The sequence below is a fragment of the Nicotiana tomentosiformis genome, chromosome 11 (assembly GCF_000390325.3).
Source record: "Nicotiana tomentosiformis chromosome 11, ASM39032v3, whole genome shotgun sequence".
NCBI lineage: Eukaryota > Viridiplantae > Streptophyta > Magnoliopsida > Solanales > Solanaceae > Nicotiana > Nicotiana tomentosiformis.
The window spans coordinates 83,902,412-83,919,785 of NC_090822.1; the positions used below are offsets into that span (position 1 = coordinate 83,902,412).

The 17,374-nt window shown below is 38.3% G+C and overlaps 1 protein-coding gene across 5 annotated transcripts; it reads left to right on the forward strand.

Moving 5' to 3' along the window:
* Positions 1-282: 282 nt before the first annotated feature.
* LOC104096056 (histone acetyltransferase HAC1) lies at positions 283-17,121 on the forward strand. 5 transcript variants are annotated; one of them, XM_070188082.1, is made up of 18 exons: positions 283-571; positions 1,051-1,393; positions 2,909-3,017; positions 3,124-3,394; positions 3,494-3,994; positions 4,099-4,641; positions 4,788-5,917; positions 9,121-9,417; positions 9,590-9,868; positions 10,540-10,668; positions 11,904-12,104; positions 12,198-12,340; positions 12,497-12,809; positions 13,063-13,202; positions 14,023-14,101; positions 14,181-14,570; positions 15,225-15,442; positions 16,483-17,121. In XM_070188082.1, exons 2-18 carry the CDS (start codon positions 1,203-1,205, stop codon positions 16,595-16,597), a joined length of 5,049 nt encoding a protein of 1,682 aa, XP_070044183.1. In that variant the 5' UTR covers positions 283-571; positions 1,051-1,202; the 3' UTR covers positions 16,598-17,121. The 5 variants fall into 5 exon arrangements, with proteins under 5 accessions (XP_070044183.1, XP_009600638.1, XP_070044184.1 ...); XM_009602343.3 differs by having other exon boundaries at positions 283-560; XM_070188083.1 differs by having other exon boundaries at positions 283-560; positions 4,794-5,917.
* The last annotated feature ends 253 nt before the right edge of the window (positions 17,122-17,374 follow it).

Here is a 17,374-nt window from a genome sequence, read left to right on the forward strand (position 1 = left end):
TGGAGAGAGAAGGAAGAAGTATTTTGCTTAGATAGAATAACCGAAAGAAAGAGAGAGAAAAAACAGGATTAGCGTATTTAACGCCTTAACGATATTATATACCATAAATACCTATTTCGCTATAAAAAATAAATAAAAAGTAACTAAAATTTCCTTTTAAGAATAGTTTATTCTTTATCTTTAAAATGAAATGTCATCTAAGATGGAGAAATTGTGCATGTTCTCTTAAGACAAGAAAAAGAAAAGGAAAAAATGGCAACGGTTAAATTACTCTTATACCCCTGATATACACGAGCCATCCGTACTCCAAAGCTTTCCAATTCCACCCTTTGACTCTATCGTCTCCCGATTCTCAAGTCTCCTTTGGGTTCTCGACATCAGCCATCACCGCTCCTCATCGTAACTACGGCCAGCCAACCTACCACCACCACCCCCACATCCGCTAACTCCTCTCATCACCGTCGATCTCTAAGACACGTCATTTGACTACCCTAAGCTCTCCTCTCTCATCTCCGCCAGCGGCTGCTGCTTTCGACATTAAAAATCTAATCGAATTCCAGGTGAATTTTCGGTAACGTTTTATGAATTTATGAAGATTCAATACCTTGATGTTCTAATGTAATCAATTAGGTGTTTGGATTTATGCTCATGTTTGAGTTGCTTGTTAATTTCTATATTCGAAGCTGATTTTAGCTAGCTCAAAAAAATTGGGGCTTTTCTTATCCTCACTGAGAAACACGCTCTTTTAGTCTGTTCATGTATTTTTTTCTCTTAATTTGTTAATTTCTCCCCAACTTAAAAATTACAACAAGGATTTTTCACATTGATTGTGTTTAATTTGCTAGCTTCTTTTTGATAGTGAGCATTGCTGATGTAGTTTAAACTTGTACGGGTGTATTATGGTAATGTTGATTGTCCTGTTGTCAATAATCTAAAGAAGATTGCTTGATTATTCTCTCCTTCCTCACTTACCTCGTTTACTTGTATGTGCAATGACCAACGGGTAGACCACTCCTTAACTTGATTTTCTTGGCATTGTTTTGACTGCAGCATTACAGATACCGTGAGCGTATTTTCAGGCGAAATGGTTGGATGAGTATGTGCTCACTCAGCTAACAAAGTGCGGGATTCTCATCTATTTAATGGAATGCTAATAGGTTGTGCTATGAAGTACATGTTTTTTGGAAGGATACAAGATAAAAATGAATTTGCAGCATATGTCAGGGCAGATCTCTGGACAGGTTCCAAATCAAAGTGGCACTTCTCTGCCTGGGCTACCCCAGCAGAGCGGAAATCCTTTCTCTATGCAGATGCAAAATCCCATTATCCATAATAACATGCCAAATATGGAGCCCGAGTTCTCCAAAGCACGGATATTTATATCAAATAAGATGTAAGAAAGTATGTTCTTTGTATCCATTAAAATGTTTCAGAGGTGCTTCCTTCCTTCCATTATTCTTTTGCTTTTGTCTGGGAGGGGTGTGGCAGTTGGGTGGTGGTGATAAACTGAAGTAAAAAGCCATTAATGACTAATTTATCAACACTGTGAAAATTACAACCAACAACAGTCCCAGTATATCCCAACAGGTGGGGTATGGGGAGGATAGTGTGTACGCATACCTTACCCTTACCTAGTGAAGGTAGAGAAAGCTGAAAATTAATTTATCAGATTAGATGAGCCATATTGGATAACTATCTATCCTTCACTTTTGGAACAAAATATTGTTTTGCTGTAGAATATGACAGGAAGTCATATGAGAATAAGGTTTGTTCTATAAACTGTGTTGTGTCTGCGTTGTAGGAATTCAATGTCATTTGTAGGTCCTTGGTCATTTTACAGCCTAGTCTTTTCCATGTATTGCCTCTCGATTGTGGTAAATCATGTTGATTCCTAGGCATTTGACATAATATAATACTTACAGAACCTCTAGTCTTAGAAAACCCTTTTAAGACAATTTATCGAATACTTGAATGAAATGTGACCGAGTAGCGCAGAAGACAAAGGAGGCATCATTGATTGTTAAACTGATATGATACGTATTCATTTGCTCGGCTCCCCGCTATGACTCTCCTTCTCAGTTACTTTACGTTTTGAGAGGTGCCTCAGTGCAAGCTGTTCTTTGAGGTTAGTGTAAAAACTTGTTACAAGTCGATTGTTGGTTACGAGATCCTTCTAGGGTGCATCTTTAACTACAGAATGGTAGAGTATGGTGTTTCCTATTTAAATACAACAATGAAAGAAGGATTAAGGAGAGAACTTTGAGGCACTGTTCATGAACCACTTAAATTTGCAGAGGGGCATCTGGTACAGATTTACTATCTGTTTTTCTGCTTGCATGCGAGATATGTTGATATATGGATTTTAAGAGGTTCTATTGTAATGCAAGTCATTCGACGTTTACTATGCTGATGGTATGGTCAGCCCCTTTTGGTGAATATTAATTTTTGCACACAACTATCATTGATCAGTTTATTTTTTCCCTTTTTTACTATTATTGGCTGATAACATGCATGGAAGTGCATATAATTTGGTGGGCAGATATTTTCTGTGCCCCAAAGCAAAGAGCTTTTATTTTCTTATATTATTTGTGTGCTTTTGATGACTCTATGATTCATTTAGTGGGCAGATATTTTCTGTGTGCCAAGTGAAGAGTTTTATTATCTTGAATTATTTGGCTGCTTTTGATGACTCTGCTATTGGTCCAGACAGCCTATTGGTTCATTAATTTCATGTTTCCTCTGCTAAGCTTATTCCAATAGATGCTTGCTTCTTATGTTGTTCATAATCTTTCTTCTAAACTCGCTTAAAATCTTTAACCACTATTTATGAAATTGATTCTACTGCAATCCTGGCAACTTTTATGATGGTAAGAACTGATGAGAGTTTTGCAACCTTGTTGTTTTTCAGCTACGAGTATCTCATGCAGCGGCAGCAAGCCCATGAGAAACCTCCAAAGAAGGTTATGGATATAGTTAAACGCCTGGAAGAGGGCTTGTTTAAAAGTGCCTCAACAAAGGTTTGTTATTTTCTGTTCTTTATGTATGTTTTGACGTGTTTCTGCTATGATGAAAAGACATTCTATTTATTTTGCTCATTGACTTAGCACTTTGTCATGCTGTTAGGAGGAGTATTTGAATCTTAACACTTTGGAGAACCGTTTACATGGCCTGATTAAAGGCCTTCGAATGAATAATCATAATCAGCGTGTCTCTCGTGTTAATTCTTCTGGACCCATTGGTACAATGATACCAACTCCGGGTATGGCACAAGGTGTAAATTCGGCCCTGATTGGAACATCATCTTTTGACAGTTCAATGGCTTCTGGGAGTACCATTGCATCTTCTACTGTCAACTCTGGTAGCTTCTTGCCAATGGCTAATGTTTCTTCCAGTGGTACATTTGTTTCTTCTTTGGTTCTGCACATGGTATAATTATTTTCTAGGCAATTTAGGGATTTATTTTACTTTGCAGTAACGGAACTCATCCTTGCAGGGTGTTTGACAAATGGATATCAACAGCCAACTTCCAATTTCTTGGTCAATTCGGGTGGGAATAATTTGGCACCATCAATGAGTGGACAAAGAATGACAAGTCAAATGATCCCCACTCCTGGGTTTAATACCAACTGTGGTGCTAATCTGAATGGCAACACTAGTGCACAGTCTTCCATGAGTTTGGAATCACCCAGTAGTATTGCTGCATTTTCTAGTGTTGATTCCACAATTGTTTCACAGCCGCTGCAACAAAATCAAAACAGCCGAATACTGCATACAGTTGGCAGCCATGTGGGTGGTGGAATTAGGTCAGGATTGCAGAATAGATCCTATGGACAGACTGGGTCTCTGAATGGGGGACTTGGGATGATTGGGAACAATTTGCACTTGTTGAATGGTTCAGGAGCCTCTGAGAGCTATATACCAGCAACCACATATGGGAACTCTCCAAAGTCATTACCGCAGCATTTTGATCAACAGCATCAGCCATTAATGCAAGGTGCCCCCATTCTCAACAAGTACTGATAAAATAACTCCTGCAGTCTGATTGTTTTCAAGCTTCAAATAATATGCGAGTGCTATTTTGTCTTTTTTGTATGACAGGTGATAGATATGGTGTCAATCATGCAGATACATCGGGGTCTGGAAACTTGTGTCTTCCTGTTTCTTCTGTGGGAATGGTCATGAATAATCAAAACCCCCGTGCTGTATCCTTACAGTCCATGTCCAAAATAAACTCTCCTTTGATTACCAATCAATCAAACTTGACTGCCTCTCAGCAGATGCCAAATATAAAGGTTCAACCAGTTGATCAGTCAGCGAAGATGAACTTTCAGTCCCAGCATTCACTGGGAGATAACCATTTATCTTCCTATCAGCATCAACATTGTCAACAGCCGCCTCAGCAGTTCCAGGAGCAACGTCAATTTGTTCAACCTCAACAGAAGCTGCAAAGTCAGCAGCACCAACTTTTGTCAAGGAGCAATACTTTTGCTCAAGCTCAGCTACCTTCTGATCTTGGTATTCGGGTAAAGTCTGAGCCTGGAAATCATGATGAAGCCCAACATTCTCGGGTCAATACTGAGCAATTTCAGTTTTCTAACATAAATCAGTTTCAGTCAAATTCAGTTGAAGACCATTCTAAAGGTACTCAGTTGCTCCCTCCTCTGTCTAGGTTATTCGTTTGTCAGTGTCTCAGCCTTCAGAACAAATGCAGCAATTATTGAATTCGCAACAGTTTGTTACTGATTCTAAGAGTTGTTTCAACTTTTTTTCTAATGGGGTTCATTCAGATGCAGTATTTCAGGGTCAATGGTATTCCACATCGCAAGATGGGAGTCAAATACCAGGTAGCTTCTCAAATAAGCAAAATGCACAGGAGGAATTGTGTCAGAGAACTTCCAGGAAGGATGAAGCTTATCCAAATAATCTGTCTACTGAGGGATCTCCGGTTAGTCAACCTTTTGGTAGTAGAGCAGTTGCCACCAATAACTCGAGCAGCTCCATCTGCAGATCTAATAACCTTCCTCGTGAACGACAATATTTCAATCAGCAGAGGTGGCTATTGTTTTTGATTCATGCACGTGGATGTTCTGCTCCTGAAGGGAAATGTCCAGAGCAGAATTGCATAAAAGCTCAAAAACTAGTGAAGCATATGGAAGGATGCAGTAACTTTGACTGTAAATATCCTCGTTGTCCTACAACGAGGGTCTTAATTAACCACTACAGACGGTGCAGAGATCTAAGCTGTCCTGTTTGTATTCCTGTCAGGAAATTTGTACACGCACAACAAAAAGTTGCTCGTCCTGGCTGTAATTCTGATATGCCCAATCCTCCTAATGGTACTTGTAGATCCTATGATGCTGGTGAAATTGCTTCCAGGTTGACTGCCAAGCTGAGTTCGGTGTCGGCTCAAACAGAAGATTTGCAGCCTTCTCTTAAGCGTACGAAGATTGAGCCACCTTCTCAATCTCTCATCTTGGAAACAGAAAATCGTTTTATGCCAGTTTCCGCCTGTGAGTCTCTTGTTACCCAAAATGCCCACCTCGTTGAACAGCATGGCAATGCTGTCGCAATGAAATCTGAAGTTACTGACATAATGATAGAAATTCCTGCAAATGCTGTGCAAGTCAGTCCCGGGAGTATAGATATACGAACGGATAATTTGGATGATACCTGCATTCTAAAACCTGTTCTTGATTCTGCTGTATCAAGTAGTGCAGCTTCTCTTGTGAAACAGGGAAATATTAAGACTGAAAAGGACATGGATCAGCCTAAACAGGAAATTACATCAGCAACCACTGAAAGCACAAGTGGATCCAAGTCTGGGAAACCTACAATAAAGGGTGTGTCAATGACTGAATTATTCACCCCAGAGCAAGTCCGAGAACACATTATTGGTCTGAGGCGATGGGTTGGCCAGGTCTGTCTTTCGCGCTATTGTTAGTTGTTGAGGGTGGGGATCCCGTTGTTTTAGTCATGAGTTCTGCTATACACATTTGCATCATATTTTTCAAAATGAGTTGGTGATTGATGCTTTAAATCCTTTCGTAATAACAGTTTTTTAATGAGTATTAGTCAAAATCATGGTGTTGGGGACCTCCCTTAGAAGACCAATGGTGGTTGCATAAAAGACTAGACGCATACTTGTTTCGAGAAATTTGTAATGATTCTAAACTTGGAGAACTTCTTCAGAGTTATGCGAGCTAGCAGAACAGCAATACACTTTTAATCATTTCATCCCAATGCAATAACTAGGTACATGCAAAACTCAATTTTATGAAACCTTGAACGCGTAAGTTATGCATTCATGGTTTATTAACTGAGCTTTGCATGTACCTAGTTATTGCATTGAGATGAAATGACTAAAAATGTATTGGCTGTTCTGCTTGCTGAGTCATAAAATAATTTCCTAAACATATCGCCTCTAGCTGAGTTTTCTATGAAGAAGATACACCCTCAAAGTAGTATAGTTAGGGGTAATGATTGCTTTAGAAAATGGGTGGTGGTTGCTTAAAAGACTAGATCTATACATGTTTTGAGAAACTGGTAGCAATTCTAATCTTGGCCAAGTTTTCCAGAGTTATGCATTCATGGTTTATTCGTTATTTTTTTTTCCATACACCTAGTTATTGTAGTGAGATAACATGACTTCCAAAATTATTTGTTGTTCTGCTTGTTGATTCTTAAAATATTTTCCTTATATATCGCCCTCCATCTGAATTTTCTTTCAAGAAGATACACCCTCAAAGTAATATAGCATTAGTTTTGATATATGTAGCTGAGAAACAATGATTAGGAGTGTTTGTTTTTATGCGCTCCTCTTTGTAATTATGGGCGACTTCACAGTTTTTGTGAAATCTATATATTAATATACAAATATGTTACCTTCTTGATTTATTTTTTAAAATGTTATTTGCTGTCTAGTATGTGTAAGCCGGAAGTAGCGAATTATAATCCTTCAGGAGGTAAGGTTAGGACCTAAGGAATACAAGGTCTATGTATTTATAGTTGATGAGAAATGATACACCTACTCTTACGGGGACACTTACTGCTGTTTTAATTCTTAAATGAGTCTTCCTTGTACCATTATCAAAAAGAAAAAAAATCTTAAATGAGTCTTTCACCCTCTTAGAAACTTCAGAAGACAATCAAAACAACAACAACAAACCCAGTGTAATCCCATAAATGGGGTCGTGGGAGAGTAGTGCGTACGCAGACCTTACCCCTACCTTATAAAGTTAGAGAGGCTGTTTCCGATAGACCCTCGGCTCAGGGAACAATGGAGATAAGATAAAGCAGCCAAGTAGCAAACAATGGTAACAACAATGTAATATGGTAACGAGCGCGAATGACACATCATGTAATAATAAAGAACCATGATAAGATAATACAAAAATAATCCTAGTACTACTGGTAAGCCTAGGAGGAACACACTACTATCAGTCAACCTACACCCCTAATCCTCGACCTCCACACATTCCTATCGTGGGTCATATACTCGGTAAGCTGAAACAGCGACATGTCCTGCCTAATTATCTCTCCCAAATACTTCTTAGGCTTACCCCTTCCCTTCCTCAGATTCGCCATGGACAACCCCTCATACCTCCTGATCGGAGCATCTATATTTCTCTTCTTCACATACCCAAACCATCTCAACTTCGATTCCCGCAACTTGTCCTCTACAGATGCTACTCCTACCTTGTCCCTAATAACTTCATTCCTAATCCTGTCCTTCTTGGTATGTCCACACATCCATCTTAACATCCTCATTTCAGCTACTTTCATTTTCTGGACATGGGACTTCTTAACGGGCCAGTACTCAACCCCATACAACATAGTCGGTCTAACCACCACTCTGTAGAACTTGCCCTTAAGTCCAGGTGGCACATTCTTATCACACAAAACCCCCGAGGCTAGCCGCCATCTCATCCACCCCGCTCCAATACGATGAGTAATATCCTCGTCGATCTCCCCGTTGCCTTGAATAATAGACCCAAGATACTTGAAACTATCTCTTTTGGGGATGAACTGAGTACCAATCTTCATTTCCACTTCTTCTTCATACATCCCATCGCTGAACGTGCACTCTAAGTACTCAGTTTTTGACCTACTAAACTTGAAACCAGCGTCTGTCTCCAAACTTCCAACCTGGCGTTAACTCCGCCACGCGTCTCGTCAATCAGAACTATGTCATCAACAAATAGCATACACCATGGCACTTCCCCTTGTATGTGTCGCGTCAGAACATCTAACGCTAAGGCAAACAAAAACGGGCTAAGAGCCGATCCCTGATGTAACTCTATCTCCACTCGGAAATGATCCGAGTCTCCTTTTGCAGTCCTCACCCGAATATTCGCTCCCTCGTACATGTCCTTAATCACCCTAATGTACGCTACCGGGACACCGCTAACCTCCATACATCTCCATAAAACTTCTTTCGGGACTTTATCATAGGCCTTCTCTAGATCCAAGAATACCATATGCAAGTCCTTCTTCCTCTCCCTGTACTGCTCCACCAATCTCCTCACAAGGTGAATGGCTTTTGTAGTAGACCGTCCCGGTATAAATCCGAACTGGTTCTCGGAAATAGTAACACTACGTCGCACCCTTCTCTCCACCACCTTCTCCCAAACTTTCATAGTATGACTCAACAGCTTGATACCCCTATAGTTGTTATAGTCCTGGATATCACATTTGTTTTTATACAATGGGATCATTAAACTCCACCGCCAATCTTCGGGCATCTTCTTCGTCCTGAAAATGACATTAAACAAACCAGTAAGCCACTCCAAGCCTTCACGGCCCACTTCTTTCCAAAATTCCACAGGGATCTCGTCCGGCCCAGTTGCCTTACCTCCGCTCATCTTCCACATATCCCACTCAACCTCCTCGCTCCTAATACGCCTACAAAACCCAAAATCCCTCTGACTCCTTGAGTTTTCCAACTCACCTAGCACGATCAAAACCTCATTTTTTAAATTTACTTTTCATTAAGGACGTGGTAGGAAACATATCTGCGTTATCAGTATCTGTGGCATATATTCTACTGACATTTTTGGTTTATTTTCTGATCGGTATGTGTTATCATTTCATGGAATGATATTTTGTTTTTTTCCTTCACAGAGCAAAGCAAAAGCAGAAAAAAATCAAGCTATGGAACATTCCATGAGTGAAAATTCATGTCAATTATGTGCAGTTGAGAAGCTAAATTTTGAACCTCCGCCTATATATTGTACTCCTTGTGGTGCTCGTATTAAACGAAATGCAATGTATTATACGATTGGAACTGGTGATACTCGACACTACTTCTGCATTCCATGCTATAATGAGGCTCGTGGAGACACCATTGTTGTTGATGGAACCACTATTCCGAAGGCGAGGATGGAGAAAAAGAAAAATGATGAGGAAACTGAAGAATGGGTATTTGTGTCTCACCTTTTAGGATTTACTTCAGAATATCTTATTATTGAAGAAATAAAATTGAAAATCCAGCTCTATACACTTTTTCGGCAGTACACAATGTTTCTCTTGTTCTGAATTTTGACTAGTTTTATTATATTTGTTAAATCTTAAAAGTTTCTGCTTTGTGCAGTGGGTTCAATGTGATAAGTGTGAAGCTTGGCAACATCAGATTTGTGCATTGTTCAATGGTAGGAGAAATGATGGTGGGCAAGCTGAGTATACCTGTCCAAATTGCTATATTATAGAGGTTGAAAGAGGTGAGCGTAAGCCCTTACCACAAAGTGCTGTTCTTGGAGCAAAAGATCTGCCTCGTACAATTCTCAGTGACCATATTGAGCAACGATTAGTTAAGCGTTTGAAGCACGAAAGGCAGGAGAGAGCAAGACGTGAAGGAAAAAGTTATGATGAGGTAAGTCAATTTGCTCGAGTTTGAACGCTACAGCCCACGTGTTGAAGTTTCATGATTTTAATAAGAGAGCGTGATATATTTATACTGGTGGACACCGAATGCATCGTTGTGATAGATAAATGGGCATATAGTTTTGATTGACAGTTGTCAATCAAGGGGGTGCCTCCTCTGTATAGTAAAGTCGAAAACAGCTCTAAGATAGATGTCATGCTATGAGAAAAGTTGGTACGTCTAAACATTGTAAAACTCACACTAGTCTCTGTGGTGGATGCTGCATTCACTAATTTTAACCAGTATAGTTATTTACACTTAAGTCCAGAGTATGGAACAGCTTGCTAAAGAAATGTGACATAGAAGTAAGTATCTTGTCTTCTGATTTTTCAGTAATAATGTGTTTCCTTATCTTTGGAAAACCTCATATGCGTGTTCAATCTTAGAAAATATTAAGTACTGAGATAAATATTAGCTTTGATGTCATAATCCCCGTATGGAGATAAATTAGCTTGTGGATTGAACTGTTTCGATTGCTTAAACTTTTTCATTATAAAGTAAAGAAACATTTTGGAAGATATCTTATTTGGATGTTTCTTCCAAGTTCTGTTTATTGATATTTTTGTCAGCAAATGTTTACTTATGCATTTCTACTTCTGCTTGTGTTGTCGATTTAACAGGTTCCTGGTGCTGAAGGGCTTGTTGTAAGGATTGTGTCATCAGTGGACAAAAAGTTGGAAGTGAAATCAAGGTTTCTCGAGATCTTTCAAGAAGAGAATTATCCGCCGGAGTTCCCATATAAATCAAAGGTACGTTTCTACCCTTTTTTTGTTTACTGCAAATCAGAGTTGTTTGGTTCTGAAAAGGAACATATTCACAAAATTAGACACAAATTGAAAGGTTGGTATGTGTTTGTTGTTTGAAACAAACCAAAGCAAGCCAAACTTGTTTCTGCAATAGGCGCATACTTTTTAATATTACCTTGAGCTCTCCTTTTTTCCTGAGTATTCTTTTCCAATTTCACATTTTCTTTCTTATGATTATGTTATGATTTTTTAGAATTCATTTAATCTTATGTTATATTCACCAAATTGTGGAGTAATTATTTTTCACTCTGTTTTTTTTCTAAATATATATTCTTATATTGATATAGTAAATGCTTTTGTATTAAATTAATGCATGTTGTTTCAAGGATAGTAGTAAAATATTCACATACTAAAAGGGGTTTGGTTGAAACTTTATATAATAATAGGTTACTATTCTAGTTTTATGAGTTCAGGAAACATCTCGCACTGCCACAAGTGTTTCCAATAACAGTGATTGAAACACATTGTGTTGCACTAAATGTTTTAGAAATATTTGTAACAAGTTTCTCTGAAAAACTATCCGACCATCACTTAATTGTTGTGGACATTTTGGTTCCAAGGATTGAAATGAATTTGAGATGTGTTTATACCAGATATTCATACGTTAGAAATAGATCTAATCAGTTGGTACAGAACGGATTATTGGTTCGTGAGACATTGTTTTTGATAAATTATTGGTGTGAGACATCTCTATAACATGCACGCCATTATCTGTTCCTCGTGTGCAATTTGATAAGAGCCTTATATAGGTAAAAGTTGATGGTATCTTGGCTTGGTTCACTCCATGTTCATTCATTTTGTCCTTCCCTGACGTAAATTATCCCTCCATATCCTTGACCTTTAAAATTGCTTCCAGCGCTGTAGGAAGAGATTATTTGGGGAAGCTTTTACGTCCATAAAGTCTAGTCAATAGTTGGATTGGGAGGTTAGTTTTGACGGTTAGGGGAATAAAACGGTGGACTAATTCAATTCGTTCTCAATTAATCAACTACTTGCCAATCAAGTAGTTGAGGACGGTTGGATAAATTCTGCATAACCATTATGCTCTATTATATTGTCTTAGGATGTTGGGTCAAGCTTTAGGTCCTAAGATCTCCGTCTGTCATTTCCTTGCTCATTTCTCTTGCAATTAGGTGATAAGAGTTTTGAGTGCTGAACTAATAAGTTGCATCCTTCAGGTGTTATTGTTATTTCAGAAAATTGAAGGTGTAGAAGTGTGCCTCTTTGGCATGTATGTTCAGGAATTTGGATCTGAATGCGCACAACCAAATCATCGTCGTGTTTATCTCTCGTATCTAGATTCTGTCAAATATTTCAGGCCAGAGATCAAAGCAGTGAGTGGCGAGGCTCTTCGTACATTTGTGTACCATGAAATTTTGGTAATCTTTTCCTGCCATCAGTTTTATATGTTGATTTCTTTATCTTTATTATCGGTTTATATTTGTATTCATGCTATTCTGATCTTATTCCAGATTGGATATTTAGAATATTGCAAAAAGCGTGGTTTCACAAGTTGCTATATATGGGCTTGTCCTCCACTGAAGGGTGAAGATTATATATTATATTGCCACCCGGAAATCCAGAAAACCCCAAAATCTGACAAGCTCAGAGAGTGGTGAGTTTAATAATATTTTTACTTGTTATCAAATTTTAGAAAGTGTCCTTCAGTCAAAACTTTGGTTATCTGTTTTGATGAACTTCTAATGTGGTGAGGTAATATTGCTCCTTTTGGGTACATGTACTTGACTAGGTTCACTTTTTTATATTTCAGGTATTTATCAATGTTACGAAAAGCTTTGAAGGAAAATATTGTTGTAGATCTCACAAATTTATATGACCATTTCTTCATTTCCACGGGCGAATGTAAAGCTAAAATTACTGCAGCTCGCCTGCCATATTTTGATGGGGACTATTGGCCTGGTGCAGCAGAGGATATGATTTATCAACTTCAACAAGAAGAAGATGGGAGGAAACAACATAAGAAGGGATCTATTAAGAAGACTATATCAAAAAGAGCTCTTAAAGCGTCTGGTCAATCTGATCTTTCTGGAAATGCATCTAAGGATATACTTCTAATGCACAAAGTAATTTTAGCCTTTAAATACTTTTACTCTAGTCTTCTTTCTACTTCCTCTTTGACTGTTTGTTGACTGATTGTTGTTAATATGTTTTGTACTCATCAAAAGATACGTCGCGGTTTATGGCTTGCAGTTCTGAATATATTGCTATTCTCTTATCAAGCACTGATTATTATTTTCCTGTGTTGAAAGCTGATGTACTGTAAATCTTCTTGTGTGTACTTTTGTTTGTGTCCTCACAAATTTCCACTTGTCACAGCTTGGTGAAACTATTTCTCCAATGAAGGAAGATTTTATTATGGTCCACCTGCAGCACGCATGTACTCATTGTTGTATTCTAATGGTTTCCGGAAATCGTTGGGTATGCAATCAATGCAAGAACTTTCAGCTTTGTGACAAGTATGAGTCTCGCCTCTCTCATTTCATTATTGGAGTAGTAAAACTTTTCTGTTCTATACAGAGTCATACTTATTACGCGCTTGAAAGTGAAATACGAATGCCTGATCTTCTCCTCATCTGTAAAGGGGACACAGAAAAAATAAGCAAGACCAAAAGTACTTGGAGAGTCTTTTTTCATGTGTAACAAAAAGTCATTTTCTCTCTTCTCATTTATTATCTGTAGGGACTTTTAATTTATAAGTGACTGCTAAGCTATATTCATGAACCAAGATTGCCAAAAACCTTGGGCTTCGTAGTTTTCTTAGTAATGTTAAAGGCACCCTGTGAGTGTTGAAGAAGAAAGGTAAAGAAGTGTAGAACACAGAGTACACAACAAAAGTGAGAAATAAAAGTTAATGTAGAGAATATCAAAAATCAGATAAGCTATCAGCATTATCCGTCGTTTCTTATTACTCTAGACAAAGAGCAGTCTAAGGTATAACATTTATAGTTTGAGCGCCGATTGTGAACTGAACATAAACAGTAGTTTTCTCAAAGCATGGCAGACCCTTTGAGTTCTCTCATTCTTAATACATGAGCTTGCATATATGTTATTTTGATTGGTACCAAAGTAAGCATTTGGAAGCTTGGTTTCAACCAGTGCCACATTCCTGAGTTTATTTTTATTGGTACATGAACTTGCATATATCTGCAATATAATTTCCCCATTTATGCATGCTGCGCATTGCAGAATAGTCTTCGAATATGACAGCTCGTACTTTCTTGCACAACTTTTTTTTTTTTTTTTTTTGTAACAATTAACTGTGCTGCTACTCTTTAGGTGTTATGAAGTTGAGCAGAAACTTGAAGACAGAGAAAGACATCCTATCTATCACAAGGACACACATATACTTTATCCCGTAAGTAGTTTTTTATGTTTTTGTTCTGATAGGTATTGCTATATTGTAGATTTTGTTGATTGAGGAATAACTTTTGCAGAGTGAAATTGAAGTAACTGATGATACCAAGGATAAAGATGAAATTCTTGAGAGCGAGTTTTTTGATACAAGGCAGGCATTTTTGAGTCTTTGTCAAGGAAACCATTACCAATATGATACCCTGCGGCGTGCTAAACATTCCTCAATGATGGTCCTTTACCACCTTCATAATCCGACTGCACCAGCATTTGTGACAACTTGCAATATTTGTCATCTTGACATAGAAGCAGGTCAAGGTTGGCGGTGTGAAGTTTGCCCAGATTATGATGTGTGTAATGCTTGTTATCAGAAGGATGGTGGAATTGATCATCCTCACAAGTTAACTAATCATCCATCCATTGCTGAGCGTGATGCTCAGAATAAAGAAGCTAGGCAACTACGAGTTCTGCAGGTGCATTCTCCTTGTCCATTAATATTAGTTGTGGTTTTCTGCTTTTCTCTGTTACTCAAACTTTCTCAACTCTTGCTGTGGAGAAGCAAAAGATGCCTCCTGTCGGCATGATATGATATTATTTGAGATGTTTAATCTCTCCCAAAGTTATTACATGGAGAACATTGATACTTTTACAGAACACATGATGATATTTCCCCCCTTTTAGTAACATGTTAGCTGATGTGCTAAACATGCCTAGAAGTTGCTGAAATTATGAGGTAAAATGTCACAGTAACAAATCCAAATAAAGCCACCTAACTGGTAGTGCTTTAAGGTGTATAATTGTAAAGGTCATTAGCTTATATGAAAATATCATCTACTTATGGGAGCCTATTCTTTTTGCACCACGACTACAAGCTCTTGGCATCTGGACTTCAGTTTAAAAACTGTTATGAACTCTCCCTGGAGACCGTATGTATTTTGCTCAGTTCAAAGGTGCCCAATTTCAAATATCAACTTTTTTTCCATTTCATCAAGATAAGCAATTCATAACAGGGTTAGGCACTATCTTCTTGGTTTAATTGTGTAGGAATAACATTCTTGTGACTATGTTTATCTCTTTGTTTATGCTTGACATCTGAAGTCTGAAATGGTTTTCATTTGACTCTGCAGCTTAGGAAGATGCTTGACCTTTTGGTGCATGCTTCTCAATGCCGCTCTTCTCTTTGTCAATATCCAAACTGTCGGAAAGTTAAGGGGCTTTTCCGCCATGGTATACAGTGCAAAGTACGTGCTTCAGGAGGTTGTGTTCTCTGTAAGAAGATGTGGTATCTACTTCAACTTCATGCTCGTGCATGCAAGGAATCTGAGTGTCATGTGCCACGGTGCAGGTCAGTTGGGTTTTTGTTAAATAAAACAAAATTTCATTACTTAGGGGGGGACCAGGGAAGGGTAAAGGGAGTGGGAATCACACTCACACCTATTGTGTGGGAGACTCTCACTGGTACCACTATGCTATAAGCCTTGGTGGTAGGTCAGTTGGCTTTTGCTTTGCAGTATAGGTGTTTGTAATTACTATTTAAAAATAACAATTGATAATATTAATAAACAAGTTATTGAATATTGGACCTGGTCTGCAAATTGGATATTCTAATGAAATGGTTCCAAATCAGGCAAGGATCCACGTGGAGGGGCATGGTTCACGCGAATTCATGCACCCTAGAATGTGTATTGCACTGGTTTTTTCCTGGTAATATTACTTACATTAGCATATGGGAACTCATGCTCAAGAGAGCATTTGGTGCAGTGGTGGCTGTGTGCACCTTTGCCCCTAGGTCTAGAGTTCGAATCCCATGCCCCCATCCTATTGAAAGCCTGTTTTTGTTTCTCCTTTTTCGTTCTTTTCTATTTCTTTTTTTCCCTTTCGTTCTTCTCTTTTTGGTTCACTCTTTGAGTTATTAAATTCCTATTTTTCTGTTTCAAAATTCTAAATTGGTTTTGAATCTTTTCAATTCAAGTTCTCTCTTTCTTCATTTAGCATTCTCCTTTTGAATAGTGTTTGCTATATGGAGCCAAGTATTTGTAACTATAAATAATGATGCTATGATTGACTGTAGCTTGTCAAGTTATTGTCATGGCAAAATTTTATAGTATGAAATTAAATGGTAGCAGTACACCCATCCTCCTGAAATCATGGATACGCCTATGTTCCAAATGGAGTAAAATGGATAGTGAGAATTCATTTAGCCGACTCATCCCAGCTTGAGATTCAGGTGGTGGTTGTAATAGTAATAAATAAATAATTTTCAAGAGAAGTAAAATAATTTATAATGTCGCTGCAATCGCCTTGTTTTGGTCCTTTTGTCTATGTTGATATCAGCCAACTCTTATTCACAACATAAAATTTGCAACTTTATTACCACTCATGCAGAGATTTGAAAGAACATCTTCGGAGGCTGCAACAGCAGTCTGATTCTCGGCGGCGGGCTGCTGTTATGGAAATGATGAGACAGCGTGCTGCGGAGGTTGCCAACAGTGCTGGATGACCATTTTGTTGTACATGTTAATGGACATACAAGGTGTTACTGGTGTGCTTGGAGGTAGGACAGTTGTTGGAAGGAACGGTCTCGTAATGTACAGGAAACTGCTCGCCAACATACAAGCTTGCTCATTGCTGTTAGGCTACTCTAGAAGGTTTTGCTGTTTCTGGTTGACCGTCGCTTAGGCGTTGATTCTTTCACATAGTCACCTCTGGGTTATCTCCATCGTGGACCTATTCTTTCACTTGGCCGTCTTTCTGTTATCTCCATTGTGATGCTTATATCACCGAGTTGCTCTCATCAACAATGCATCTCCGGGAGCGTAGGATGCCAAGCGTCCCTGCCCGTAGCTCATAAGTGATTTTTTAATTTCATTCTGTTGTAATCCAGCAAAAGTCATCGTTTTGAGGGCAAATGTGCCTGTCTTCCTGATTTATTTTATCATGCATTAAACATGCGGAAAGACAACTGTTTTCCTTTTCGTGTGAATAGTTGTCTCATTCTATTCCATGTTCTCATATTTGGAATTAGTCTTGTAGATGTTTTTCTTAATTAAAAAATGGAAAGAAATACTTTACAAGTAGCATAGCAAGTTACTACTCCAAACTGGTGTTACTTGACACGTGGATTTTGCAATAGTGGTCACCAACTGGTTTCTTATAATTAAACTGGATGTCCAGGATGGACTCTATTGTACTTGTTAATGGTTAATACTCTGTACTCTCAGTTTTCATTCCGCATTGACAAAAAAAAAGTCCTGTTGAACATATAACTAAATCGCTT

Coding starts and splice junctions, on each gene's coding strand:
- LOC104096056 (XM_070188082.1), top strand. CDS start 1,203: ATGAATTTGCAGCATATGTCAGGGCAGATCTCTGGACAGGTTCCAAAT. Junction 3,395..3,493: donor GGCTAATGTTTCTTCCAGTG/GTACATTTGTTT, acceptor TCATCCTTGCAG/GGTGTTTGACAAATGGATAT. Junction 12,810..13,062: donor ATATACTTCTAATGCACAAA/GTAATTTTAGCC, acceptor CACTTGTCACAG/CTTGGTGAAACTATTTCTCC.